The sequence below is a fragment of the Neoarthrinium moseri genome (genome assembly GCF_022829205.1).
Source record: "Neoarthrinium moseri strain CBS 164.80 chromosome Unknown scaffold39_Wmoseri_CBS_16480, whole genome shotgun sequence".
NCBI classification, from domain to species: Eukaryota; Fungi; Ascomycota; class Sordariomycetes; order Amphisphaeriales; family Apiosporaceae; genus Neoarthrinium; species Neoarthrinium moseri.
This window is the reverse complement of record NW_026055153.1, coordinates 84879-111977: the sequence shown is the minus strand read 5'-3', so window position 1 is coordinate 111977 and position 27099 is coordinate 84879. Positions and strand designations below refer to the sequence as shown.

The 27099-nt window shown below is 50.3% G+C and overlaps 8 protein-coding genes across 8 annotated transcripts; 6 read left to right on the top strand and 2 right to left on the bottom strand.

Annotated features, from left to right (window-relative positions):
- Nucleotides 1-944: 944 nt before the first annotated feature.
- JN550_008919 (uncharacterized protein) lies at nucleotides 945-1566 on the top strand (the record flags this gene model as incomplete). Its single annotated transcript, XM_049320933.1, has 2 exons — nucleotides 945-1151; nucleotides 1471-1566. The coding sequence occupies 2 exons, from the start codon at nucleotides 945-947 to the stop codon at nucleotides 1564-1566; spliced, it is 303 nt and encodes a 100-aa protein (XP_049169035.1).
- A 1414-nt stretch (nucleotides 1567-2980) lies between these two features.
- On the bottom strand, nucleotides 2981-4118 carry JN550_008918 (uncharacterized protein; the record flags this gene model as incomplete). Its single annotated transcript, XM_049320932.1, has 4 exons — nucleotides 2981-3357; nucleotides 3419-3687; nucleotides 3737-3891; nucleotides 3963-4118. 4 exons carry the CDS (start codon nucleotides 4116-4118, stop codon nucleotides 2981-2983), a joined length of 957 nt encoding a protein of 318 aa, XP_049169034.1.
- Nucleotides 4119-10787: 6669 nt separating this feature from the next.
- On the top strand, nucleotides 10788-12260 carry JN550_008917 (uncharacterized protein; the record flags this gene model as incomplete). The annotated part of the gene is made up of 4 exons (XM_049320931.1): nucleotides 10788-10918; nucleotides 10971-11069; nucleotides 11122-11171; nucleotides 11278-12260. The coding sequence occupies 4 exons, from the start codon at nucleotides 10788-10790 to the stop codon at nucleotides 12258-12260; spliced, it is 1263 nt and encodes a 420-aa protein (XP_049169033.1).
- A 386-nt stretch (nucleotides 12261-12646) lies between these two features.
- Nucleotides 12647-13702, bottom strand: JN550_008916 (uncharacterized protein; the record flags this gene model as incomplete). The annotated part of the gene is made up of 3 exons (XM_049320930.1): nucleotides 12647-12814; nucleotides 12887-12986; nucleotides 13062-13702. The coding sequence occupies 3 exons, from the start codon at nucleotides 13700-13702 to the stop codon at nucleotides 12647-12649; spliced, it is 909 nt and encodes a 302-aa protein (XP_049169032.1).
- A 1683-nt stretch (nucleotides 13703-15385) lies between these two features.
- JN550_008915 (uncharacterized protein) lies at nucleotides 15386-19425 on the top strand (the record flags this gene model as incomplete). The annotated part of the gene is made up of 4 exons (XM_049320929.1): nucleotides 15386-15798; nucleotides 15847-17407; nucleotides 17637-19193; nucleotides 19246-19425. The coding sequence occupies 4 exons, from the start codon at nucleotides 15386-15388 to the stop codon at nucleotides 19423-19425; spliced, it is 3711 nt and encodes a 1236-aa protein (XP_049169031.1).
- Nucleotides 19426-20384: 959 nt separating this feature from the next.
- On the top strand, nucleotides 20385-21695 carry JN550_008914 (uncharacterized protein; the record flags this gene model as incomplete). The annotated part of the gene is made up of 1 exon (XM_049320928.1): nucleotides 20385-21695. One exon carries the CDS (start codon nucleotides 20385-20387, stop codon nucleotides 21693-21695), a length of 1311 nt encoding a protein of 436 aa, XP_049169030.1.
- A 544-nt stretch (nucleotides 21696-22239) lies between these two features.
- Nucleotides 22240-23351, top strand: JN550_008913 (uncharacterized protein; the record flags this gene model as incomplete). The annotated part of the gene is made up of 3 exons (XM_049320926.1): nucleotides 22240-22383; nucleotides 22456-22662; nucleotides 22722-23351. The coding sequence occupies 3 exons, from the start codon at nucleotides 22240-22242 to the stop codon at nucleotides 23349-23351; spliced, it is 981 nt and encodes a 326-aa protein (XP_049169029.1).
- A 497-nt stretch (nucleotides 23352-23848) lies between these two features.
- On the top strand, nucleotides 23849-26888 carry JN550_008912 (uncharacterized protein; the record flags this gene model as incomplete). Its single annotated transcript, XM_049320925.1, has 10 exons — nucleotides 23849-24112; nucleotides 24165-24311; nucleotides 24369-24405; nucleotides 24465-24979; nucleotides 25035-25161; nucleotides 25217-25339; nucleotides 25401-25589; nucleotides 25641-25755; nucleotides 26035-26124; nucleotides 26267-26888. The coding sequence occupies 10 exons, from the start codon at nucleotides 23849-23851 to the stop codon at nucleotides 26886-26888; spliced, it is 2229 nt and encodes a 742-aa protein (XP_049169028.1).
- Nucleotides 26889-27099: the final 211 nt, after the last annotated feature.

Sequence of the window (27099 nt, the reverse complement as noted above, 5' to 3'; positions counted from 1 at the left end):
ATCCAGAGGGCCCCCGTCCTGTCCGGACTCCCCAGACCGTAGGAAATGAAGAGAATGACAAAAGAGGAGCCTGTTCTCGCTCGGCCGCGTTGGGTCGTTCACCAGCGGCATCCAATGTCTAGTCAGGTCGCGGGCAGTAGTTGTCGATCAGCCAGAGCGGGCGATGCCACAGGCAACCAGGGCCGCCCAGCCTCCTGCTATCCTGGCACTCTACGCTCTAAGCTCTACGCTCCGTGGACTGGGCTGGTCATGGCCGCGCCGAGAGCTGACTGACCCAATGCCCAAGGCGAGACCGAGAGGCAGGACAAGAACAGGACCGGGCAGGGCAGGGCAGGGCAGGGCACTGGTGGTCTCGTCGGTGGTCTTTTCTGGCACTGGTGGTCTCGTCGGTGGTCTTTTCTGGCTCTGGTGCCCGTCGGTCGGTCGGTCGGTCGCCTCCAGGGCTGGCTCTGCGACGTCTCGTCTAATCAAAGTCCACGGGTGTGTGTATGGGCAGATGCGCGACAGACAACAACACCTCCTCACCTGGCCCTCCTCCTTCCGCCTTTTCTCCTTCACATCATCACTCATTTCACCGGATTTTGCCATTTGAAGCTGTGGTAAGTCGTGATTTCCATCGTTTGCCATTTCTTTTCGCGCCCTCCACCCGCACACGGCCTGCAAGAGCTCGAAATCGCCTGCATTTTCTGCCAGTCGGTCGCAGCTTTGCACCGCAACGCCCACGCCCACGCCCACCACACGCGCGCGCGCGACCGCCCAACTCCACCCACTCGTTCTTCTTTGCCCCCCCCCCTTCGCCAGCCCGAAATTCTCCTGTCGCATTTCGCCTCGCATCACCAACACTTGTCGCGTCAACTTGTCTTCCATCTATTCATCCAAATTATCCGCCCTGCTAACTGTCGCTACAAGCCAGCCACCCAATTCCCAACCCAAACACATATACAATGGCCCGCGAAGGAACCCGCTCTGCCACCGGCAACTCCAGGCCGCGTGTCTTCCAGACCGTCGACACCGCGCCCACCATCAAGCGTACCACAAAGCCCAAGACGGCCTCTACCACCGACACTGCTGCCACCAAGGTCAAGGCCGCAAAGCCCGCTGGTGTCACCAAGAAGAAGGCCCCCGCCAAGAAGGAGGGTGTTGGCGCCAAAGTACGTCTGCCCTGCTTTTTTATATGTCTCCCGTCTGTCCGTTTCGTCCGCCCGTATATGCCCTTGCCAGCGGTGGCGAAGGAGTGAACTGCTGCTCGACATGGACTGCCTGATATATACATCTTCCATTCACGATCGCCCCATCTTCACGTCGCGTCGCGCGTCGCGCTCGAGCGCCTAATCGTCCACGATGGGGACATGTCAGAGCTGTTGGAAACACTGCCCATGTCCAATCCTATCCTGTCCTACTTCTCCACCTCTCCTGATAACCTTGACCTGCCTGACCTTAAATACTGCCAAGCTAACGCCAATATCACAGGTCAAGGCTGCCGTCAGCAAGGTTACCGGCAAGGCCAAGGGCGAAGAGACCAAGGCAAAGAAGGCCGCAAAGCCCAAGACCACCGCTGCCAAATAGGCGAGACGTCATGTCTGGTCGGTCTTGAAGTTGGAGGGATGCTCGCCACCGAGCAACCTTGTTGCTTCCCCATGGAAGCGCAGGAGGCCCAAGTGTCTCCCGCCTTTGGCATTCAAAGTCACATAGCTTGTCTGTTTTCTTGGATGGATACCTCTACGCGTTTTTGTACCTTGTTTTAGTGATGCCCCGTGTTTAGCGGTTCTGGGTGGGATGTTTAAGTGACTAGGAGACGTCGCAGGTGTGCCGTCGGTCTATATCTATGTATTTGCTCAACACTGAGTCGCGGAATAGGGCTCGGAATCAAAATACACATAACTTCACACAAGCACTTGTTTTGAACTGTTGAATGCCTCTCGACACGAGTGCTCCAACTAACATTCTCCCTCTGCCAAACCCAAAATCAAATATCGTAGACGGAGAAATACAGAAGCTGGGTGATCTTGCAGAGCGCCGTTGGCCTAGCCCCCTATTCCTACGCTTCTGAATTCATGCCATGTGGTCCACCACAACACTCGTCTCTCACAACACTTCGTACGGTATCCTGTCAAGTCAACAATATCAACTATCCTGTTCCATTGTCTCTGACGAGGTGAGAGTATCTTTGAGCCTCGATAAAAATTGAAGCCACGTTTTAGTAGAATAGAAGTGTCAAGGCGCTTTTGTATCAAGTCGTCCTCTTCAGAATTCGCTCCCGGGCCGTCATATCTGGGACCCGTGACTCGCCATGACTGGAAACACTCCAAATTCCGACCACCTCAATTCTCCCTCACCTTGTTAGATGGTTCGCAATTACTGTGGTTCTTGTCTTCAACTGTGTATTGGTCCATATTGGCCGCTGATGAGCCGTTGACAGTGGATACGACACCTCCGTCATTAAGAGTGGTGTGAGAGAGGATTTCCATATCAACTGGTCGGCCTGGTGCGTAAGTAGCATCACCGCAGCTAGGAGACCGCAGGCTGCAAAAACTAAAGATGCTGGCAAAGAAATCCAGTGCCAATGGACGGTGATAAAGGTTTCTTGCGTGTACACGCGGCCGGTTATCTCCGTAGAGTTGGGTCCAGATATCATTCGGTCAGAGATAGCGTCTGAAATCTTTGCGATGGTCGTGGGTATGCCTTCACTGATGTAAAGAGGTACATTCTTCAGGGTTACGACGTTTGGCTCTACCGGCGCGAAGGCCTCTTCCAGCATGTTTACCATGTTATTTGAATCCATAAAGTTGATATAGAATGTTCGGTTGTGCTGAAATGCTGTGTCCAGAACTGTATACCCAGTCAGAGAACCCGGCTGAGTGATATTCATGGTGTACGGTGTCCGTAAACCAGGGAGGATGGTTCCGTTGACCATGCGCCAGTTGGCATACTCGATGGCACTTAATCGAAACAAACAATCGTGAACTTCCATTCCGTCCATTCAGGTATCCCGGGTGCCAACATCGGGCAGCCGCACAACGCTTAGCGAGAGAACTGCTCCTATTCCTCGCGACGGATTTCGTGTCAGGCTTGTGTTCAACCGGGTGTGGCCAAATCCCAGGCGAGCGGAAAAGCTAGTGGACGCGAACAACACAGACTGGCTGGGCGTTGTCAATACACAATTTTCGCGAGCTTCATCTTGCCCAGTACAGTTGACAACTGTAGTCTGCCTGACGTCCTGGCAGTTGCTGCTTACACCTAGTGAGGCGAACGTAGGGTAGTCGCAAATAATTCCTTGACACACAAAGGCCGGCAATCTGGCCTGGTCATATAAGGCACCCGTAATGGCGGCCTGGAGTGGGTTATCTCTAGGAAGCTCTGCAACAACCACGTGCTACTACATTGATTTCATAGCAGAGGCAAGAAAAGGTCTACTAACGGAATGTTAGTCCCTCTGAAGATGGGTCTCCCATCGTACCAAAATCGTAAACCTGAGATGCTCCGACTGAAGAGTCGGCATCAAAGGCCTCCGTGAGTCGAGGCTCGAAATTCAGGATTTGCTGGGTAAAGGGGTCGACGGCGATGGCCACAAGCGTAACAAAGCATCCGACCCATGGCAGCCACGATTTGGAAGGGGCATTCCAGAAGAACTTGAGGGCACCCAGGGGCCCTCTGCTAGCATTATCAAAGATCTGAAGATCCTCCAGCCTGTCGATGTTGTTAATATAATAACGGGGGGACGTGGTCGCATTGATACCATACCGATTCCGCTTCTTTGACCTTGCCAAATGCAACCACTTCAGCTGGCTGAGGCACTCCGATATTGGCAAAATGAGGCAAGCTTTTGAAGTTGTCGACAACACCGAGATAAAAGCATTTGGCGATACAGCCGGGGTCCATGACGAAAGTGGTCTATCTTGAATCCGTAAGAGAAGAATCATCACGCCCACCAAGGCCAAAAGCGCAACGGCTGCACTGCCAACCTCCAAGAACCAGTCAGTCTTGTGGAAGATCCTGAGACGTTGAGGTCGAACGTCCTGTCCTTCATGTTCTTTAAAAGTAGGTATACGCGATTCGTTGTGTTGAAGGCTAAACCCCGTCAGAGCTGTCGCACGTTGATCTTCCAGAACTGCATCCATGTTGACGGTTGACTCGTAGCCTCAATATAGAACTAGTGCAAGGGCAATTGGGACGTGGTCAAGTCCCACAGTCAAGATATATCTCCCAGATCTAGTTCCCCAGGCTCATTGCGCTTGTGCACGATTGGACTACGTAATATGTAACGAATCAGCATGCAGTTTGCAGATCGCTCGTTCACCGAGATGGTTTCCAGCCAGTGGGCATGCACGATGCGAAGGTAAACATGTATATCAGGAGGCAAATGAGACCGCCGTGCAGCTCAAAGTTGCACAAGACGCAAAGCAGAGCAATACTGGCCCCAATGGCCCGGGATAGCTAAAGACACTTGGTTTGATTGGTCTGCGTCGGCAGATACGAGTTCGGGGCTGTGTTGCTACATGACCCCCCACCTGCATTTGGCGACGTACAGGACACTGCCCCCAAAAGAAATCATCTTGAAAATTATAAGGCTGCAGTGTGGGGAACCGCAAACGTGGATAATAATTCCATTACGACATAGAGATACATCCACCGTTAGTAGATTACTCAAGAAGCTGGGTCCTCTATAGGGACGGTTTCGGAAAATGAAGTCCTCGTTTATCTACATAGGGAGAATTGGACATGTGTGTGCTGGGTTCGCTCGGTTGCACTATAGCTAATTATGTACAGGGCCTTCAAAAGATGCCATGTATTTTGCGAGTAGCTCACTTGTTTCGCGAATGGTGAGAATTCAGGGATGACTGTCAGGTTTATAAGTGCGAACTCGATGATTAAGATAACGCGCAATCATATCTAAGTGAGGCCGCAAACACGTTAAGCTCTCAAAATCTTCCACAATGTCGTCAATGACTCTTGTTGAGATGCCGGCGTCGACAACTTCGTTAGAAAATGTCCCTGCGACCCATTTGTAGTGTATTGGATGTCATGTCGCTACCTTGCCAATCATCTGCCACGCTGATCAACCAATAGCAATAGCGGTCCGAGGACATACTTTACATATTGCGTACAACACTAGATTTTGTAGACTAATTTCCTTATTCTCGGACTATGATCCGGGTGATCAGTCTGAAGACGTCCAACGGGAGCTCTGAAAGCTGCATGTTTGTCTGGGGCGGCGATGTAGGAGCTGGGTGGGTGCGAAGAAGAGAGAGAACTATGCGAAACGAAACTGTGGGCCAGGGATGCTGTTTTTGTCATCCAACTTACGGATAAACCATCGAATCGACGGGGCGCAGAAGTGTAGCTCATACTAGTTGGTGAGGAGCACACAGCCCCGCTCTCAAAAGAAACAATCTTCAACATTACAACACTGCAGAGAACATCGGAAGGAAAAGGAAGCACTCGTCCGTGTACCTTGGGCGGTTAAGACAAGAGTCATACCATTGAGTTTCCTTACTGCTAGTCAGGACGACAGCCAGACTTAGGTGAGTCGAGCACGAATACTCGATCTAGGTTATAGATATTGCAGCCGTTGCCCACCACTTATGAAAGGCGGCTGTCGTGGTATCTCATGAACCTCTATCGAACAACAGACGGAATCCAAACTACATAAGGACTATTTGGGCTGGGAATTCCTTCACCCCTTGGGACAAATCGCAAAAGCGCCAGACCGCGTCTCCATTCAAATTGTTCAGGATCATTGACGCTAAATACCGGATCGCTTTCGCTGGCCAGTAGTCAACTACCCTTGCTATTTTGAGCCTGGATCGCAGTTAGACAAGCATAAAACTTCGTCCATATGCCAGCCATGAACCATATAAGTGGCCAGTGTTTTTCGGTCCAGCCCGCGGACCCTGCGGCTGTTCTTCCGTCGCAGTACGATCTCATAACTACTGTGCCAAGAGCGACGCCGAGGGCTTCCTTTATGACGTACCGATCTATTCTTGGTCTAGCCCTGAGGGCTAGGGGACCAAAGTGTGGAGGCTGAACTACAGGAGGATTCGCTCGGTTATGGGCGAACGCCATCAAGTAAAAGATCGCGGCCCCACAAATCATCGGCCAAGGTGACTGGAGCCTGGGGATGCTATTCATAGCGTCAGCACTTCTCGTCAAATCCCAAATCCTGGGACATGGAGTATACGGGCAGGATCAGAATAAGAGATAAGTGAGTATATTACAGAGTCTACAGTTTGAACCATTTGTTATATATATAAGTGCTGGACCAGTCTTCTGTCCACGATCATTTTTCGTTCAAGCACATTAACACACTAGTCATCTTTCTTTAACACAATCACACTTCGAAATGCGTTCAATTATTGCGATCCTTTTGGGCTCCCTCTCCCTTGTATCGGGAATGGGTATCAACTGTAAGGGCTCGTCTTTGTGTAAATCAGCCGGAGCAGATCTTCAGCAAATCGCCAATTACGTTAACAACGAGGTCGCCACTGATCCTGGGCGAAAGGTACCGCCTGGTGGAGGCAATATTTGTGTCGCAAACCTTTGCGCGTTTACACAGAACACTAATAAGGAGATAACCATTGAAGAAGTCCAGAAATATGTCAAAGGCCTGCAGTAAGTTTCGACGAAGATGAGTTTCGTTGACTCAGACACTAAATCTCCGAAGGGACAACAAGTGCAATATTTGCGGATCCATCCCACTAGACGGCGGCGATGATGTGAAGAAGGGCCAATTGACAGTCAACTATGTAAGACCTCTCAACCTGTATTTGGGCTCTGATGCGCTGACGATCTTAACCCTTAGGTGGCGAACCCGCCATTTTACGGCAAGCCTGGAAAATGCAAGAACAACCCTGAGCCCAGCTGTCCTGGCACAAATTGCTACTCCCTTTTCTCCAAAGCCGGAGCCTGCTACGCGGCTTGCTGCCAGGGTCCAACCCCAATTACCAATCCGCTCAGTTGCGCCAGCGTGGGAGTAAGTAGCCTGTCCCCATATCATGCTTGATATTCTGAGATGCTAATTCCCTCGACAGGAACAATGCAGTTGTGCGCACGACTGTGGTTGCTGTGTCTAGTTTGGCTAGCGAGGTCGAAATCAGTTGTCGACATTTTACGTTTCTGGGCTCGTGGGTTAGAGAATGAACAGGGATCCAGTGCACGCGTCTAGAAAATACTGCCCACGAGGTCGGATTATTTCAAGGGCTTGTTTTGCAATGTAAATATTCTGTCATTTAATTTTACCACCTCTTTACCCAGGAAAGCGTATTGAATTTCTACTTTGAACGGCGTTTGAGCCGACTTGATGAGAACGGCAGTTCGTGGTACAACAGGTTGGGGGCCAGGGAAGACTCGCAGTTGATGCAGCAGAATATTCGTTACGCAATGTTAGCCTATGTTAAGAGCAACAACGCTGGTACCAGTTCTGGCCCTGACCTGCGAGTCAATATCAAGAGCGGCATGGAAATCAAACAAACGAAATATACCACCGCATACGATGTTCACTCCATGTCAGACGCTGCGCGTCAATTTTTATGGTTGGAAGTGGGAACGAACAGGGCAGGCGATCGACCTATGCAACAATTCCGGGCAAGAAGCTACTGATCTTAGACAGCGATGGCGCTTTATATTCTAACTGATGCAACCTGCTTCGTCGAGCATCCCACCGCTACACTAAGTGAGCTACATAGTACAACAGCTTGCGCTATACATAAGATGAGCAGGCGCAAGCTTGGCATAGTTTCGAATGATTGGTTGTCCGCCTCGAGTGTGAACCTCCGCTTCGAGGATACTGCCGTGTGACCCTGAGGCATCCTGCTAGGCAAAATTTGAGCAACACGTTACTCAGCTCCGACTTCAGGGACATTAGTCACCATATCATCAGCCCTGCCAAATCGCACAACGTTACCTCACCAGCACCCGCCAGATATGGTTCTGGGCACTTCGTTGACGCCTGTAAGTATTATTTTCTGCATATGGATGTAGAGCCGTTGACTTGGTTCTCCTGGGGTACGAAGCTGTGCATCTACACTATCTTGTATGTGTGTGGCTTACGGCCAATCCGTCCTGTGATGGCCTCATTTGGCAGGAATACTTCGGTACAACGGATCGATAGGACAGTCAAAGGACAACACACGGAGCGGTATGATGTCCAACCAGGTTTTCTGGGCCAACTCCTCAGAGGTGGGACCCAAAATTCGTGGCCTGAATGTTACACGCGTCGAGTCCATGGCCAAAGCTGACGTCTCACACTTTGTGGCTTTCTCTCTTGACTTCTATGCTATGGTCTCACGTCACCTCCTCCCCAATATCTAATCGAGCCCAAACGGTACATCGGCCATCGGTATGCGGCGGGCCACATGGGATATCTCCTGCGACTGTTGCGATTGGAGCGCACAGCAATATCGCATCGTGATTCGATGGTCTATGTCCCTATGGTGGCCCATGTCCCTATGGTCCTGGATTTTGGCATGCGTGCATGAAGCATATATGCTGGCACTCATAGAAGATAAAAGGGGGTGGGTCCACGGCGTTCTTGGTGGGTCCGGTTCCGATTTAATTTAGACTACGAAGTATACCATTCTGTATCGTTTGAATGAGCTCCGGAGTTCATCCATTTGAATGAGTCCTTTGGCCGTCATGGTCTCGACATCCTCTTGCTCAAGACTGCCCTACCTGGGTAACACTGATCTATCGCGGTGGACAGCCGCTTCAAAGCTGGTCGGCGATCCTGTGCATATGGCTTTGCTGCAAACAAAAGACGTAAGACTAGAATCGGATACGATTTCTTCTGATTGAAGTGAATCTGGTATGGTTGGTTTGGAGCCCAGGTCATGGCGCTATGGCAGATCCAGGCGACATCAGGGCTTCGGTACTTGCCTTTTGTGGCTGCGGTGGCGGCTGGGTGCGCCTATCAGAACGACCTGTACCTGAATGCCGTTTGAGTGGTCTGCTGCGTGGAAACCGCATGATACAAGAGTCAAGACCAACTGCATGGCGCTCGCTTGAATGCAAACCTGCGGGATCCCAAGAGAAGCACATACCTGGTTTCTGCAAGTCGCATCTCCGTAGGGCAAAGCCAGCATACAGTGGTTATTTGTATGCAATCTCATGTTAGACTTTAGCCTCGGAAGGTATTGGTTGGTTGCCATGAGTACATGGCATATTGCTGCAATCTGCTCCCGTAGCATTTTCCTCTAGGGATGCTGCAACTACGTGGCATCCTTTCCGTCCTTCTCATACTTCCCACGCGCCGGCCTACGCGCTATCGAAACGATGTCAACCCAGGCACTGGCACTTGCCCTTAATTTAATGGTTCATCCTCCAATATGGACGCGTTCCTGAGACGCCAAAGATATGTGGTGTCCATCGTAACGTTACAAGCCCGGCCGTCTTGCATGTCTTCGTAGAATGCTACCCAGAGTCAGGCTGGGGACCCCAGTGTGACCCGGTCAGGGGTGACTCCAAAAGCAGGGCTCCTCGTTGGTCATGAGATTTCCGAATCCGGAATTTGACCTATTGACACATGCCCGTAGCCTCGCAAGCAGCCGATCCGGCAATCTCCCGCGACATCTTATCTCCACCACCTACAAAATCCACCCCACACTGCGCAACACCCCTGCCCCTCTTCACCAATTTTCTCCGCACTCTGTCCCCCCTGGTCACGCTACCGGGAGGACCGTTTCGTAGATTTTAGGGATCCCAATCCTCTGATTGCCTGCAGCTCGCGCCGGGTGCTCCCTTGGTAATTAATTCTGCTTCGCAGGAATACTTCAGCTGCAGGGGCCGATGTCACGCTAACTTAGATACTATAGCTATTTCGGGGCCCTTCCGAGGGCTTGCGGGGATTGCATCTGCTCAAACGGCCCGGGCGCGGCGAGCAGCCTCTGAACTCTTATGAGAAATGTTTTGAGGTGATCGAAGGATGGGTATCCCGTGGTATACTGCGGTCGACAATCCTAGTCCGCGATTGCCGGGCTGGCAACAAGTCACGATCGCGTTCAAGTGGGTGTTTGGGGTTAATGCAACCCTACGATAAGAGATCACGGGCGCGCTTGCTCGTGGAGCTATCTTCAAATGATCCCTCTGGACCCTGATGCACACCACGTTCATGGCTCATCGGCGCTTCTATCCATGAAACGCTCATCTCGGCCGTTTGCAAAAGCCCCTGATGATGTCCGCATATCTGCACGTCACCCTCCTGACAGCCCGAGGCCCCAAGTCACCTTCTTTCTGAGTGATAGGGGGGAGATAGTCACCTGGGCCTGCATTCAGGCCCCTCCTATAGGCGACATGATGGCACCATAATCTGATGGCCCATCTCTCCCACTCAAGCCCCTCGTCACGTCCATATTTCTGTGGAATAACCTAGTCCTCATGCATTCGGGTGACCATTATGGAGTGGAGAAATCGAGTCTAGAGCGAATCGCCAACTCGAATATCCCGGAAGCGGACAGCTCGAGGCCAACATGGCAATCGTTATAAGTGGCAACGTTGCGGTTACCAAATGCTTGACCTCCTTTATTCCGAGTATGGAGCCAACGAATCCATTTACACACAGCTCAGTCCAACATCACGCAGGAGCGGATATGCTAACCCAGAACGAATGTATCTGGCCTGAATGACCTGGTGACTCTCTCGTTCCTGCATTCAGGTATAAGTATACTGGACCCGGAGTTCCACCAGAGTTGACCAAATACTCATAGCTATTGCAACTCGAAGAAAACCTGGTGGCCCAGATCTACCAGTTGACAGAACCTTCAATATTCTATTCGCTCCCTCCACTGTCATTAGTCATGCTTTCCAGCGCTTTGAGGGTGCTTGCAACCGCTCTCCTTCTACACTCCCCTGTAGGTACGTCAAGCCCCGTCAGCGTCATCTCAGAACGGGCATCGGGATATGAGAACTCTGCATATTTTGTCAACTGGTAAGTGCCATTCCCATATGGCAGCAGTAACATTCATAATGACAAGAGATAGGGGCATTTACGGCCGAGCCTATAAACCCCAGCAACTGCCGGCCAACCAGCTATCACACGTGCTGTACGCATTCGCTAACATACAACAGGACGGTACCGTGTAAGTTCTCCTTCCTGAGAATGCCTTTAGCTTTGGATCTGACTAGCAACAGCTATGCATCAGATGCGTGGGCTGATTATCAGATCCACTGGGACGGAGATTGTACGTTGAATACACTATCCTGATTGTGACTTCGCCCTTCCTGTCGCTCTTCATCGAGGCCTTCTCAATTTGCATTGAGGTTTCCACAAATTAACAAATTTTACAGCTTGGAATGATGTGGGCAACAACGCCTACGGTTGCGTTAAGCAGCTATATCTGCTGAAGAAGCAAAACCGCAACTTGAAAACACTGCTGAGCATCGGTGGCTGGACTTACAGCACCAATTTCCCTGCCGCCGCCAGCACTGATGCCACTCGTGCCAAATTCGCTTCCACGGCCGTAACCCTCCTCAAGGACTGGGGGTTCGATGGGATTGATATCGATTGGGAGTACCCCGCGGATGCGACGCAGGCTGCCAACTTTGTCGCACTTCTGAAGGCAGTACGGTCAGCTCTAGACACCTATGCCAACCAGTACGCTCCGGGATACCACTTCCTCTTGACCATCGCAGCGCCCGCCGGACCAGACAACTATAACAAGCTGCAGTTGGCCAACATGGCCAGCGTGCTTGACTACTTCAACCTCATGGCCTATGACTACGCCGGATCCTGGGACTCAACCTCTGGTCACCAGGCCAATCTGTACGTAGACAGCAGCAACCCAACTGCGACGAAGTTCTCGACGGATGCCGCCATTAAGGCGTACACGGCAGCGGGTGTGCCAGCGAGCAAGATCATCCTGGGGATGCCCATTTATGGACGTGCTTTTGAAAACACGGCCGGCCCGGGGCAGTCATACTCGGGTGTTGGATCTGGTTCGTGGGAGAACGGCATCTGGGACTACAAGGTGCTGCCCAAAGCTGGCGCCACGGTGGTCAACAACAATGCCATCGGCGCAAGCTACTCGTATGACAGCGGGTCCAAGGAGTTCATCAGCTACGATACGCCCGACATGGTGCGCACCAAGGTGTCATACATCCAGTCCAATGGCCTCGGTGGTAGCATGTTCTGGGAGGCCAGCGCCGACAAGACAGATAGCAGCAGCCTGATCGGGACCAGCTACTCAAGCTTGGGCGGCCTGAAGAGCTCGAATAACCTGCTGAGCTATCCGAACAGTGTGTACGATAACATCCGGGCGAATCTGTCATGAGGTTGGCGATGTGGCATTGAGTTGGCCTTTTTGAAAGGCGAAAGAGGCAATACGCGGCCCAAGTTTTGAGGAACATCTCTTGCCTGCATATATTCGGGACTGGGAGACAACGGTCGTTTTTGTCAGTCCTAAGATTTGACTGATTTCCGTCTTCATTTGTGGTCGCCCAGGGATTTCAAACCCAGTATATCAGAGTGGGTACACTCGCTTCTATGTTCATCTACATTCACAATGTAAATATTCCGCTTTCTACAAAATTTTGTTGCAGCTATGTAAGCTTGGTCGTATGCCAGCTCATAAGACGGCAAATTCTTACTCTAACAATGAAAACTATCATGTTCCTGAGGTCGCATCATATCAATACGAATGCAGGTTAGATACGATCTTCAACGTGGCCCAAAGAATTGATAGGCTATCTTGTCTGTGTCTACTTGGCGGATATTTCTCATGCTGTTTCTCTGAGTCGTTGCATTACCCCTCCAATACACCGATCTCTTGCTCCTTGCGATCGAGCTGGTGTCTAAAATGAAGGACTTGTCATATATAAAAATGTTCTAAGACATAGTCAGTGAGAAACACGATACATATTGGCTCTATTACAGCCATACTTTCTAGGGCAAACGTACCTTGCACCCGGGGCAGTAATATGTCCATCTCAGAGCACCCATGACCCAACCTGATCCGTCGACATACATGGTGTAGGATGGAGCATTTGATTGACTATCACTGCAGGCACAACAACATCGACTAGCAGACATTGAACGCGGCCTCTCCGCTATGTGGCTGCATTGCGCGACTTACCCTCCATAGTTTCTGACGCAACCAGGGCAGTAACTGGCCCATCTCGCGGCCTCCTCAACCCAGCCGGCTCCATCGACGTACGCATCATAGAGACCTGTCTTGGACTCTTGTCTTGCGTCCGAACAGGCACAACACTTCCCATTGGTAGAGGTCAAGGAGCATTTCCACGTTGCGTAATGGCGACATTGGCCCGAAAAACGCCGGTTCGTAGAGGACTGATCCACCGGTTTCGCCTGAACGACAAGCTTTGGCTCAGCTTCGGTGGAGACCGAAGCTGTATAGTTAAGAGAAGACTCGAAGTCTTTGCAACCAGGACAATAGTAGGCCCACCTCGTGGCCTCGGTGACCCAGCCTTCCCCATCCACGTAAGCTGGGTACAACTCAGATCGGGTACCAGAGCGACGATCAGCGCAAGCGCAACACGTTCCTGTGTAGGTGCTCATCGAGCAACACCGTTCAAGCCAGTGTTCACATTGAGACTTGGACTGGTGTTTTCTCTCAGCGTCGCGCTGGTGAATGGCATTGCGCATCTTGTCGAGGGTCTGGTTGAGAAGTTCGGTCTCGTGATGATCCTGACAGGCTGGGCAATAATAAGCCCATCGGGCTGCACCTTCAACCCAGCCCCGTCCGTCGACGTACATCGAGTACAAACCTGACTCGGTATGCGATCGTTGATCTGCGCAGGCGCAGCATCTTTTTCCTCCATTCAGAAAACAGCCACGATCTAACCAGTGCTCGCATGATTTCTTCCCGGTCCAAAGATTCTTTCGAGGGGAAATTAAGTCCCAGTCGCCATCAAAATCATGTTCTGAAGTGTCCGAATCGTACAAGTTTTTACACAACAGCTGTTGGTCTCCGCCAAGGTCTACCCACGAAGAGAAATTAGGTGATTGTTCGCACATTGTCAGCAAGGTCCGCTAATATCTTGTTGACTACTGTAAAGAGCTGCTGGAAATGGAGAAGGTCGAAAGCAGGTGTGCTAATGGTGACGTGCGAACGATTTCCAAAAATGCTATGTAGAAAATGGGGGGGCGACGATACCTCTTTATCACAGAAGGTAAGAGGATCTTAATTAAGAAGCGAGATGGCCTGGAATTGCTCATAACAGAAAATTAGACGGCCTATGACAATCACGGTGAGCTGAAACAGGCACCCATCTGGTGGGAAAGTCCATGCCTCAGGCATCTTTCATTCGGGGAGAACTGATGGGGTTTAGTGCCAACCGCGGTTTTGGGTCATAGCCAACAGGCTTGACAGAGTGCTTTTACGCTGATGTATCATCATCTTACGCCGTAGTTCCCCACTTTTCAATTGGATGTTCCGGTTAGGCCTATACTGCTATTTATCACATCACGTTACTTCCGAAAGGCATCTATTTTACCCAACTTGTCGGACTTCCATCACATAGTCTGGTCGATCCAATTTGTTCAAACTAGAGGTTCTAGTAGATCGTAGCGGACGTTGAGAAAGTTCTCCGAACTGCGGTGTGAGGTGACGACCTGAGGCGATCTCATCACGATTCGCTTCATTGGATAGCTGTGTTGGGCCCTAGTTCTGGCCTTCAGGGGGTCACACAGCAGACTAAGAGGTGGCACCTCTCCGCCAATAACATCCAGTTTACGGATTACGCCTTACTTTCAATGCACAATGCATTGTTTTTTTCTCAACTTGTCCTTCTCCGGGTGGATGTTTCACACCTTTATGTGGGGCGTCTTCCAATATGACGATAGTCGATTGTGCTTGTGAACAAGAGGCATGACCTTTCCCCATCCAGGCTCATCTATGTCAAGAAATGGCAGTAATCGGTACGAAGTTCTCTGTCAATAAGAATTCTGCTACTTTGGGGGTTATTATCTTTCCCGCCGTATTCTTGTCGACGTTCAGACTCGGAAATGCTTCAGGCCGCGATAGATGCCAACGACAAGGCTTGGGATGCCGTGTCGTAGTTTTCCACTTATCGCCACCAATGATGTTGCACTTTGAAAGTTACACAAAACTTAGATGTAGATGTAGCCCGGCTTCCGGTTGCATGGGCAGAAATTTCGCCATTTCTACAAGGATGTCTTCTCAGGGAGCTACCCTATTGATGCAGGTGGTAGATTTGTGGTTTGTTGGGAGATGCCGGAGGCCCACCACCTAAGTCAAGTGAGATGTAGCTGGGGCCTTCTCGCACCCATATCCATCAAAACGGGGTTGCCTGCTGCCTTAGAAACCTCACAAAGAAGGTGTTGCACGAAGAACCCCCTCTCTTATCACCTCAGAAGTTTATACCCCTACTCAACGCCATACTTACAAAATTCGACCGTCTCTACCCAACTGAAGTCATGGACTCAACTCGAACAACCAATGCACATCTGCACCAGCAGTGCGTTTACTTTTTGCGGGGAAGATGCCGCTTCGGCACACGCTGCAAGTTCTCGCATACCGTAGGTGGCCAGACGGCGTCTTCTGGCCAAAATATCAAGCACCGCGCCATCGGAACCGAACATAACGAAATGCGAGAGGACGTTCTGCATACCTGGAGACGCCTTCTGACCCCCCCTCCATTTGGGATGCGCCGCCCTCTGGAGAAGGGCAACACCTTTTTTCAGCTAGCCCTTGAACTCATGGAGGGAGACGTGGGAGCGTCTCAAGAAACGATCCGGCTCATGGCTAAAGATGATGGATTGGGGTTCATTCGTGACCTAGCCGAATATCATATCCCCAATGCTGCCACGCAAACCGAGAAAGCCAACCTGTATGTGAAACAAGTGAGACCTCTATTCACTTTAGCCACTCATCACAGGGCTCTCGAATCCGCTGTTTTAGAGCAAGAGGTGGCAACTCTCTACAACTTCATGCAAGGAATAGGAGGCAGAAGAATGAAGCTCATCTTCGACTTCGTCATTGGATTACTAGACACCTGGTCACTTCTGCCCAGGTCGAGCGAGTCAGAGTCTGAATTTGCTATTTGCAAGCTAGGCTTAGCCGTCTTGGCCAAGATGGTCGACTGCATCACTACGAATGTTGTCAACGAACACTTTGAGCCAATCCTCCTGAGCTTTGAAGCGCTTACCATCGCTACAGGCGATGTAGCAGGCATGTTCTTCAAGATGCAAGCGCAGAAACATTTGGATTACATCAAAAGACGACTAAGGGTAGGAGACTCTATGTCGCTCACCAGTGGGCCCCAACAAAGCCTTGGAGTTCGAGCAGAGTACATAATGCGCCGGGATCTACCGGGGCATCTTTCAACTGAAGGACCACGTCACGATAATGACCACGCAGACATCGTGAACATTCGTATTCTGCCTACCAAGCAGGAAATCGCCTCGCCTCGAGGGGAGTACTTACCAATGAACGATACTTCCCTCTTCCACGTTTCTGGCATTCGGGGTCGCCTCGACCGAGAGTTTCGCCTCCTGCGTGAAGACACAGTTGGTCAGCTTCGGGATGCAGTCCGTGCCCAACTGGAATCTATGCAGAGTTCAACTCGTGAGAGAGATATTCGAGGAAACAATGGATTGAAGACCCACGTGTACCGAGGTGCTGACATAGAAGACATACGCTTCGAAAAACAGACAGGCCTAGATCTTCTGGTAAGATTTCGACAACCACTCTCTGGAAAAGACCACCAGAAACGCCATGATTGGTGGGCACAATCGAAGCGTTTACAGCCAGGCGGGCTTGTCTGTGTCATATCCCAGAACTCAATCTATTTCTGCACCGTAGCCGAGTCCACGAAGATTCTCCCCGATTCCAGACGCGAACTTGGCCAGAGAGCCAAAGACGGAACGGAAACATTGGATCCGAAATTTGTGCAGTCACTTGCGGGTGATGATAAGGTTTCGTACGTTCATCTACATATCGCAGAGCCTGCTCGATCCACTATCACTCAGGCCCTCTCTTGGTATCGCAAAATCAGTGATGGCCACCAACGATTTCTCGTCGAGTTCCCTGGTGTTCTGCTGCCGTCCTTTCAGCACACCCTCCGTGCACTCCAATGCATGTCGCAGAAACCCAGCGTTCCTTTCACCAAGCTCATTGCCCCTGAATCGGAAGACATTGAGCTAACCACAATGGACCCTCCTCAATACTCGGTGAAGCCAGGTTTTTTCTTCGACCTTACTTGCCTGACACATGATGGTACAGACTTGCGACACAGTTATTATGAGCCGTTGGACGCTCGGAGTTTAGCCACGCACTCAACTTTAGACGAAACTCAATCCATCGCCTTGCTGAATGCGCTGTCGAGGGGACTAGCCCTTATTCAGGGACCGCCCGGCACTGGTAAAAGTTTCACTGGGGAGAAACTCATCAAGACTCTGCTAGCAAACAAAAAGTGCGCCGATCTAGGACCAATTCTTGTAAGTGCCTTGAAAAACTTGGTTTCTCACATCGTATATATAGATACACGCGGAACCTACCAGTCTGAACACTCAAAGCCCCTCACTGTGTTCAAGAGAACTTGAAACCAGTTCGAGAGTGTAGTACTCTGAAACACGACAATTCCTCATTTCTCCTTTAGACCTTCCCTGTTTGCATTGTTCATAACCCTTATTCCGCATTGGGCTACGCTAAGTTCGTTTATTCCAGTGCGTATGCTATACAAACCACGCTTTAGACCAGCTCTTGGAGCATTTGCATAAGGATGGAGTGAAACAAATCATCCGGATTGGTTCCCGATCTAAGTCAGAAATTCTTGAAAATCTCAATCTTCGGGTCCTCTCTCAAATGGCTGATAGGACCAGAGGCGAAAGGCATGCGCTTTGGACCAGCGAAACAAATATGGATGAGTATGTACCACACATCACCCAACTACTCGGGGAACTTGCACGAAGCCAAACTACCAGTGCAATCGAGGAGTATCTGAAGGATCGCCATCCGGAACAATGGAGAACCCTATTCGGTGCTGATTCAGATGGGTTCCAAAGGGTAATGCGACGCAAAAATTCAATCCTAGATGAGTGGCGGCGTGGAGGCAGCGATACTGGGTTGGAACCTCGGGCCGTGAGCGACCTGGTCAATTCCCCTGTATTGGCGATGTCACGGGCTGAGCGATGTCGCATCTATAAGTACTGGTTGCGATCCATTAGAGGGCGGATTATCGGCAAAATCAGTGCTAACCATACGACCTATACTGAAGAGAAAGAACGCCGCGACAATATCCGTCAAGACGTAGACCTCCGTTGTCTCTCAAGTGCCGATGTTGTTGGTGTTACCACCACAAGTCTAGCAAAGAATCTCAACCTTCTTCAAAGATTGAGATGCAAGGTCATGCTATGCGAAGAGGCAGGCGAAGTCCTCGAGGCCCATACCCTCACTGCGCTTCTTCCCTCAGTGGAGCATGCTATTCTGATTGGCGATCACCAGCAACTCAGACCACAGATTCAAAACTACGAGCTGCAAAGTTCCAACCCTCGCGGTTCTCGATATTCACTTGATGTTTCGCTGTTTGAGCGGCTCGTGGATGATTCGAATGATGGAGGTCAAAAACTACCGTTTGACACACTAGTAACCCAACGGCGTATGCATCCTCAGATTTCGGAGCTCATAAGGGCCACTCTTTACCCGGCTCTTGAAGATGGTGGCGAGGTGTTTAGATATCCTGATATAGTAGGTATGAAGAGGCGGTTATTCTGGTTACACCATGAGGCACCTGAGGATAGGGAAATACAACTGGATCCATCAACCACTTCACACACAAACTCTTTCGAGCTACAAATGACAATCGCTATCGTCCAGCATCTTGTCCGGCAGGGGTCATATGGCCCAGACGATATTGCAGTAATAACACCCTACCTCGGTCAGCTTCACCAACTTCGACGTCTGATGCAAGCCATGTTCGAGATTTCTGTGGGCGAGCGAGACCTGGAAGAGCTTGATGCTTTGGAAGCCGAGAAACACGGACAACCGAGTGTCCGCACCTTGGCGCCTAAGGGTGCGACCAAGACAACTCTATTGAGAAGTATCAGATTGGCGACAGTCGATAATTTTCAAGGGGAAGAGGCCAAGGTTGTGGTGGTATCCCTTGTTAGAAGCAATCAGCAAAACAAGTGTGGATTCCTTGGTACTACTAACCGTATTAACGTGTTGCTGTCGCGAGCACAGCATGGTATGTATATCATTGGCAACTCAAGGACTTATGGCCAGGTACCAATGTGGTCCAAAGTCCTGGATATCTTAAGATATAAGGACAACCTAGGACTGGAACTGGAGCTTCAGTGCGCCCGTCACCCAGACACTCCGATCCTTGTTTCGCAGCCCGATCACTTCCTCCAGTTCTCCCCTGAAGGAGGTTGCAACTTGCGCTGCGACAAACGCCTCTCATGCGGCCACTCTTGCGTCAATAGATGCCATTCGGAAGTTTTACACAGCGCGGTGAGATGCTTGGAGCCTTGTCCAAGGCCGAAGAAGGGTTGCGACCACTCATGTCGACTCAAGTGTGGAGACACGTGTGAGCCACAATGCAGGGAGTGGCTTGAACACATTGATCTGCTCCTCCCATGTGGCCATCGAATGACAAAGGCGTTCTGCTGGGAAGCTCAAGGTCCCTCCCTTATCCTCTGCAAGGAGTCAGTCAAACGAACCGTTCCCGGTTGCGGTCACACAGTGCAGGTCCCTTGTCACACTGATGTGGCTTCCGAAAGCTACAAGTGTCGGATCATCTGCAGTGATCCTCAGGCTTGCGGTCACAAGTGCCGCAGACAGTGTTATCAATGCAAAAAAAAGAGTGGAGGCAAAGTCACGAAAGTGAATCACGGTATTTGCCAGCAGCTTTGTGACCGCAACTATACTACATGTCGCCATACTTGCACAACGGCTTGCCACGGAGATGAGAAATGCCCGCCATGTCCTGCACCTTGCGAGACTCGTTGCAGTCACTCAAAGTGCAGCAAGATATGCCACGAACCTTGCCCCCCTTGCGCTGAGCAGAAGTGTGCTTCAAAGTGCCCTCATTCCCAATGTACAATGCCGTAGGTGTATTCCCCAACCTCCCTGCCTTCCGATGGCCCACGACTAATCAAAGATAACAACGAATTATCAACGTGTCATTCTGCTTTGACATAAATGGGACCTTAGAGATAGTATACTTATAGTTATATTGGAACTAACTTCTTTCTAGATGCGCAGCGCCATGTGATTGGGTGCCTTGTTCCAAGAGATGCGAGCAAAAACTAAGCTGTGGACATCAATGTGAGTCTCTGTTTCACGTGCGTATCTTTCACTTCTTCTAATAACCATGCACTAGGCCCTTCCCTATGTGGCGAAACATGCCCTGGTGACCAATACTGTCAGATATGTTGTTCCGACGAGATAAAATGGACGATTGTAGAGTTCATTATGGCCCTGCAGTACCAAGACATCGATCTGGATGAGGATCCTTGCATATTTCCTGACTGTGGCCATTTCGTCACTAAGTCAAGTATGGATGGCGTTATGGATATGAAAACACAATATCTTATGTCACCCGATGGCCTCCCTGTCGAAGTATCTGGCAGTTCTGTACCATTTTCGATGGACGAAATCAAGTGTTGCCCTACATGCCGAGGTTCACTACGGAACATTTCTCGATATGGGCGCATTGTGAGACGCGCCATGCTTGATGAAGCCACGAAGAAATTCATTGCTTGGTCCAATAATGAATACCTCCAACTCGCTCAGCGGCTCGTGGATATTCAGCAGAGACTCACAGAGAAAGCCAACCCAGTCTTTCTTCCTCAAAACAGCCGACCATCTAAGCTCGTCATCGTTATTCGTCCACGCCTGAAACAACTGTATGCTATTCGTGACCATATTGGTGGCGCAAGATACGCACCGGCGTTGAAGCTTTGGCATCACATTAGTGAATTCATTGGCAAAGTACGTAAGGAGGAGCAACCGTTTCAGCGAGTTGCCGACTTCATTCAACATTCTCAGAAGCAACGTTCCACGGAAAATAGCATGTACAATGAGACATTGATCCAAGTCGGAGGCATGATCCAGGGCCTTGCGCTGTGGCTCAGATGCGAAACTATCATACTCTCCGATTTCATGAAAATCCGCCAGTATCACAGTGCCCAGGTGTCGGAAATCAGACTGGATTTGACTGGACAAATGAACGATTGCGAGAGATTGATTGATCTTGCGAACACTTCAAGGTATCCTCGTCAACAAGTCGAAGGTCATGTATTTTCTGCCCTTTTCTGTCTTGTTAGCAGCCAGCTTGCCTCTGAGTCGACGGAGAAACCTCAAGACGAGGCAGAATCAAGTTGTTCCAGGGAGGCGCTCAAGACAAAGGCATCTGCTCATCTAGCAACCGCACGGCGGTTGCTTCAGGATTTCCCATCAACCAGAGTACTCGAAGTCGATGTTGAGGCTGCAGAGACCATGTTGGGTGACAGTGTCTTCTATGCGACAGTCTCGGCGGACGAAATGAGAGCCGTGTATCAAGCAATGGCGAGAGAGTTCAGTGGGACTGGCCACTGGTACACGTGCGAGAGCGGTCATCCTTTTACAGTCGGGGAGTGCGGGATGCCGACGGAACAGGCTCGATGTCCTGAATGTGGAGGTGAGATTGGTGGGCGAAATCATAACCCAGCCGCAGGTGTACGGCGAGCCGATGAGATTGAAGAGTTAGCGCGAGGTGTTGGGGATATCGGTATTGCAGGTTAAAATGGTTCCGTTCGCGGTAGAATCCTCTAAGCAAGTCGTTTGATGTATAGCTTTTCGGCAGGGCGCAAAACAGGTCGAACTTCCATTGAGCAACAATTTTATGGCACCATGCAATGTCATAACGTGTCATCCGTAATATTATGAATCCCTTAACGAGGGTTCCCTTGATTCCGTGGTATTCTACTCGATCTTTTATTATTTTCGATTTCCGGCCACCAAAAATTGTAGCTCTAGTCACGTGCCATAATATCATTTGCCTTAATACGTCCCTCATCGTGCTCCGCACTATTGTTAGTCGGCAGTGCACCACGAACCCCCGCGAACTATATACGTTTCGGGCAGGCTTGGATACCCCGCATGATCGTCCATCCTATCCGATGACAAGAACCGGCAGATCATGTTCATGATCTTAATCATCTTAATGTTTTTAGCAAAGCCTGGGATCTTTGCTTGAGCAATAAAACTTTGATCAACATTCCATAAATTCCACAAGACGTTTCATCTGAATCAACGGCCACACAAGCCAGAGACACCTGTATATACCATGCCTGGGCTCGTGAAAGACACCGCTTTGGAGACGATTACCGTTAGGGAACTTCATCCAACCTTTCTAGCTGAAGTAGAAGGCGTAAACTTCCCAGCCATTTCTGACGAGCAGTTCAGCGAAATCGTGAACGCAATGGCAAAGGTGCGGAACAAAACTTCTTGCTACGTATGATTGTGTTGAATTCCGGCTCTGGTAATGACCATATATACACAGTATGGAGCATGCGTTTTCCGCTCGACTGGGTTGAGTGACGAGAAGCATGTCGAATTCTCTCGGCGCTTTGGTGATCTTGATAATATCGCGCGTTACTTGACTGGTGGTCGCAAGCCGCGGTATGAACTGCTGGAGCTTTTTGACGCGGGAAATATCGAGAACGGTGCTGTCGTTGCTAAGGACAGCGTCAGAGGTCACTACAACAGGGTAGGCAACTCAATTTTGTCAGATGATACTTTTTTGCTGGAAAACTGACCAGAAACCAGGGTAATGCTCTTTGGCATGTGGATTCATCTTTCAACCCGCGAAGGGCGTCTTTTTCCCTCCTTCGCGCTGTTGAACTTCCGCCTCCGGGCACTGGAGGAGAAACCTACTTCGCTGATTCGAGAACCGCCTTCGAGGAACTTCCTGATGACCTTCGCAAGGAGCTTCTTGAGCACGATTACGTGGGAGCGCACACTATAGTGCACAGCCGAAAGCTTGGTTCACCAGAATACTTCAAGGACCTTGATGCTTCAACTTCCCAAATGTACCGCCACCGTATTGTGCAGCTCCACGAGCCTTCTGGAAGAAATAATCTTTATATAGGCACCCATATGCATCACATTGAGGATGCGAGCCATCCTGGAATCGCTGTCCCCAACTCGGCCGAGCTGATTGAGAGGCTTTTGCGGCACGTTACACAGAGTAAGTACACTCGCTCTGTAGAGTGGAATCAACCAGGAGACATGATTATCTGGGATAATCGCTGCGTCTTGCACCGTGCAAGCGGTGGGAGCTTCGAGGGGAAGTTTAAAAGAGACGTCAGGAGGACAACGGTACATGATAACAGCCCGACCGCATGGGGTTTGAACAGCGTCGATTCAGAGTGGCAGGGCTTTCAGAGAACATCGTAAGCCGAAGTTCAAAGTGTAGCCCGGGAGAACCTTGGCATAGAAAGCGTGATTTTATGGTCACCTGGATACATGGCAAATGAACATAGTCTGCGACAGAAACTTCAGTCCTTCCTGTCTTTCGAAGAGTCATTGAGGCATGTCCGTGGCAAGAACTGACCGCTCCATCCTGCCGAGACACGTATAATAAACCTTTGGCAATAGTGCAGCTTCACATTCGCGAATTGCGGTGGAATGGGTTGTTGTTTTTGCCTACCCAGATCGAGGCAAGCAGTGGAGCCGTTTGACTAGATCCTCTGCTGTGCCGCTACTCCACACCCGATCGTCGTATCAAGCCGGGTGCCTTACTCGCTAAATGTCTGCCTAACAAAACATTGCTGCCTCAAGTGGTTCGTTTAGGCCTATACAAATAATTGCAAGGCGCTGCTACTCAAAGACATAAATTGGAATCTCTCAGCATATTAGCTTTCAGTGAGCTTTATACACAAAATTTGGACAAGATGGCACAAACTCATCACTTTCATTTTGACCCATTAAGAGCCACGTTGATAGACTTGCAACACTCATTGAAAAACAACAAGATAACAGCAGTTCAGATTTTGGAGATATGTTTCGCGCAAATTGACCACTACAATGCCCGTTTCAACATTCTCATTTCCGCTGCTCCACGAGACTCTCTTCGACGTAGAGCTAAATGCCTCGATGACGAAAGAAAGGACGGACAAGTTCGGGGTCCACTGCACGGAATACCGATCGTGCTCAAGGTGCTTCCTGATGACTGGATCTATAATAGAATGAACTCTGACAATATTCTAGGATTGCATTGCCACAGACCCAGATCTAGGCATGTCTACTACCCTTGGATCTTTGGCTTTCGTGGGCGCGAAGCCGAAGCAGAATTCTACGGTAGTCCAGAAACTTCTTGATGCAGGCATGATCATCATTGGAAAGGGGAATATGACGGTAAGTTTTGAGGGCACATTAGCACCAACTCAATTCCATGGTTAACGGCCGCTTCAGGAGCTATGTGGGATGAAAATGACCTTCATGATGCCAGGTAAATTACAAAACGCTCGGCGGGCCATGTAACAGTGGCTGACTACATTGGGACCATAGGCTGGAGCGCCCATGGCGGACAGACTCTGTCGCCCTATGTTGGCCCGATTGAAAAAGACGAGACGATTCTAGGCCACTCGGCAAGTTTTGTTATACCTTGCCAGCTCAACAGCTTTCTAATCAGTGGGCAGGCACCTGGAGGATCTTCTGTTGGGCCAGCAGTTGCAGTGTCAACAGGAATAGCACCTATTTCATTAGGGTCAGAAACAGTTGGATCCATCGTGACCCCCGCAACTCGGCAAGGTCTGTACGCAATTAAGCCAACTGTAGGCGCAGTTGATCTTTCCGGTGTGTACGCAATGACTGCATTTTTCGACAGCGTAGGTCCTATGGCCAAGTCAGCCAGCGACCTCGCCCCCGTGCTAGAGCTGTTACTAGGCCGCTCGTTTCCCCTGCCTTCGAGTAATTCAGGGGAGGATACATGGGAAAACCTAGCAGTCGGCTTTGCGAATCCTCGCGAATGGAAGATCGTCGAAGATCACTGCCGCCAGCATGAGGGAACATCAGAGCAGATGGTGACCGCGATCCGCCTAATAGTTCGGGGTAACCAGGCTAACACTATTGTCACAGGTCGCCGAATATGAAGAACGAGTTGCGGCTTTGCAAAAGCTTTGTCCTGCTATCAAATACCCCATTGAAGTACCAGATGCTTCTAAGCTGACAGTGGATGGTGAACAAGCAATCATGCCCATTGCTTGTGAGTGTCACTAGAGCCGTAGTCTTGTACCATACTAATCATTTTACTTTTCCAGTCTGGGAATTCAAGAATGTCGGGTTGCCTGAGTTCATCAAGTCCCTTGCCGAATCGCCAGTGCGTAGCCTGGAGGAGATCATTGACTTCAATGAGACACACAAGGATAAAGCACTCCCTCAGCGTATGTTGTATCAACTTTTCAGCAGCGTGAAGTATGACTAACCGGAGAAAACTACTTCTAGCCTATTCCGAGCAAGGAGACCTCATCAAGTGTCTCAACAATGACGACGCCGAAGAAAAAATCTCAGACCTCAGGACGAAGCTACGGAAGATAGCAAGAGATCTACTCGAGGATGCTTTCGTCTCCAACGAAGTAGATATCATCGCGGCGCCAGGAGACTCAGCTTTGTGTATTCATGCAGCTTGTGCAGGTACGATTTACGCTCCGGTCTTGGCATGATCTATATAATGACATCTCACAGGGTACCCGCTTGCCGCCTTCCCGGTTGGCACGTTGAAATACAACGGCCGCCCATTCGGTATGTGCGCCATAGCTAGAGCCAATCAGGAGGATGCTCTGTTGCGATTCATGGTTGCGTACGAACATGCTTTTCCTGATCGACCTGTACCCCAGATATAGATGTAGAAGGCGATTCCCCATGGTATGTCGTTGAACGTATTTATAACCCCGATCTGTCGTCGATATAAACGGTCATTCGGAGTCAAAATATCAAACCAAGTCATTCTGATTAATATTATGCGCCCACTATCGTAGGCTGTATTGCCGAGTATCTTAATCACTGCCACCGTAATGCAAGATTGTCAATGTTCCAGTTTCCATCATTCAGGGTCGATCCATAACGTGCATGCCTACAGTGTGGATATGCAGGCTTTTGGTGGAGCGTCACGCTACTTCTTCACAGTCACCCTCTCTCTCCTCATCAGCACTAGCCGACGTCAGCCCGAGTGGGTGAAATGAAGCGTCAGCACGCTAGCGCCAGTATATAGTCCGCCAAATCTCCCGCCCGCCAGAATCCCCCCAGCCAAGACAAACAGACAATAAGCAACCAAATTACGCGCGAAAGGACAGATATCTCCACTCATTTAGGGTCCTACTTACACCAAATCCCTTGGAAATGACCAAATTCGAGACCCTGATATCCGTAGGCGGTCCCTTGTTCCGCCTACCCGGAACATCTGTGGCCGACTTCAGCGCTGCCTGGCGACGGCACGGACAGCTGGTCGCCCCTTGGTTCGTGCACTTCGGCGTGTACGAGTACATCCAGATCTATCTGCACAACGGCCAGGGTGTTTCGCTCTCGTCCGCGGATGCCTTGGCGGCATCTTCGGTCAGCGGCAGGAGCCAGGTTCGGGGGATCCTCGAGCAGGCTTCTGGCATCGCACTCGTACGATGCACGGCAATACCCTCAGCTGACGGAAGCCACAGACCATTCGGTGACGCGATGGCCCATCCGTATTTCCGAGATGTGGTTAGCGTAGACGAGCGCCGGTTCTTGCATGCCGAGTCCGGGGCTACGGCGGTCAAGGGTGATGTCCCAGAGTTTGACGTCCCAGATCTGGGCGTCGATGAGTGGAGAGCCCTGGCTGCAGATATTGGGGCAGAAGAAGTCGTTGTGATCAAAGGCGGGAAGGTTGTTTGTGAAGGGGCCCGGTGGGAAGAATGGAGGATGGCCAATGGCGAACAACCGGAAGGTCCTGCGACAAGATGATTCAAACCCCATGTATACTCATCTGACAATTTGAAAATGACTATAGACCCTATTCGCATCCATTTTACAATATATTGCTCTTGATCTGATATTCATTTTGATGAGCAGTTAAATTCTCTGTTTCTAGAATAAATGTCTATAGGACTAGCGCCTCGCTTCACCGTCCCAATTATATTTGATCATGTTCCCTGAGGCCAATCTCGGAACTCGT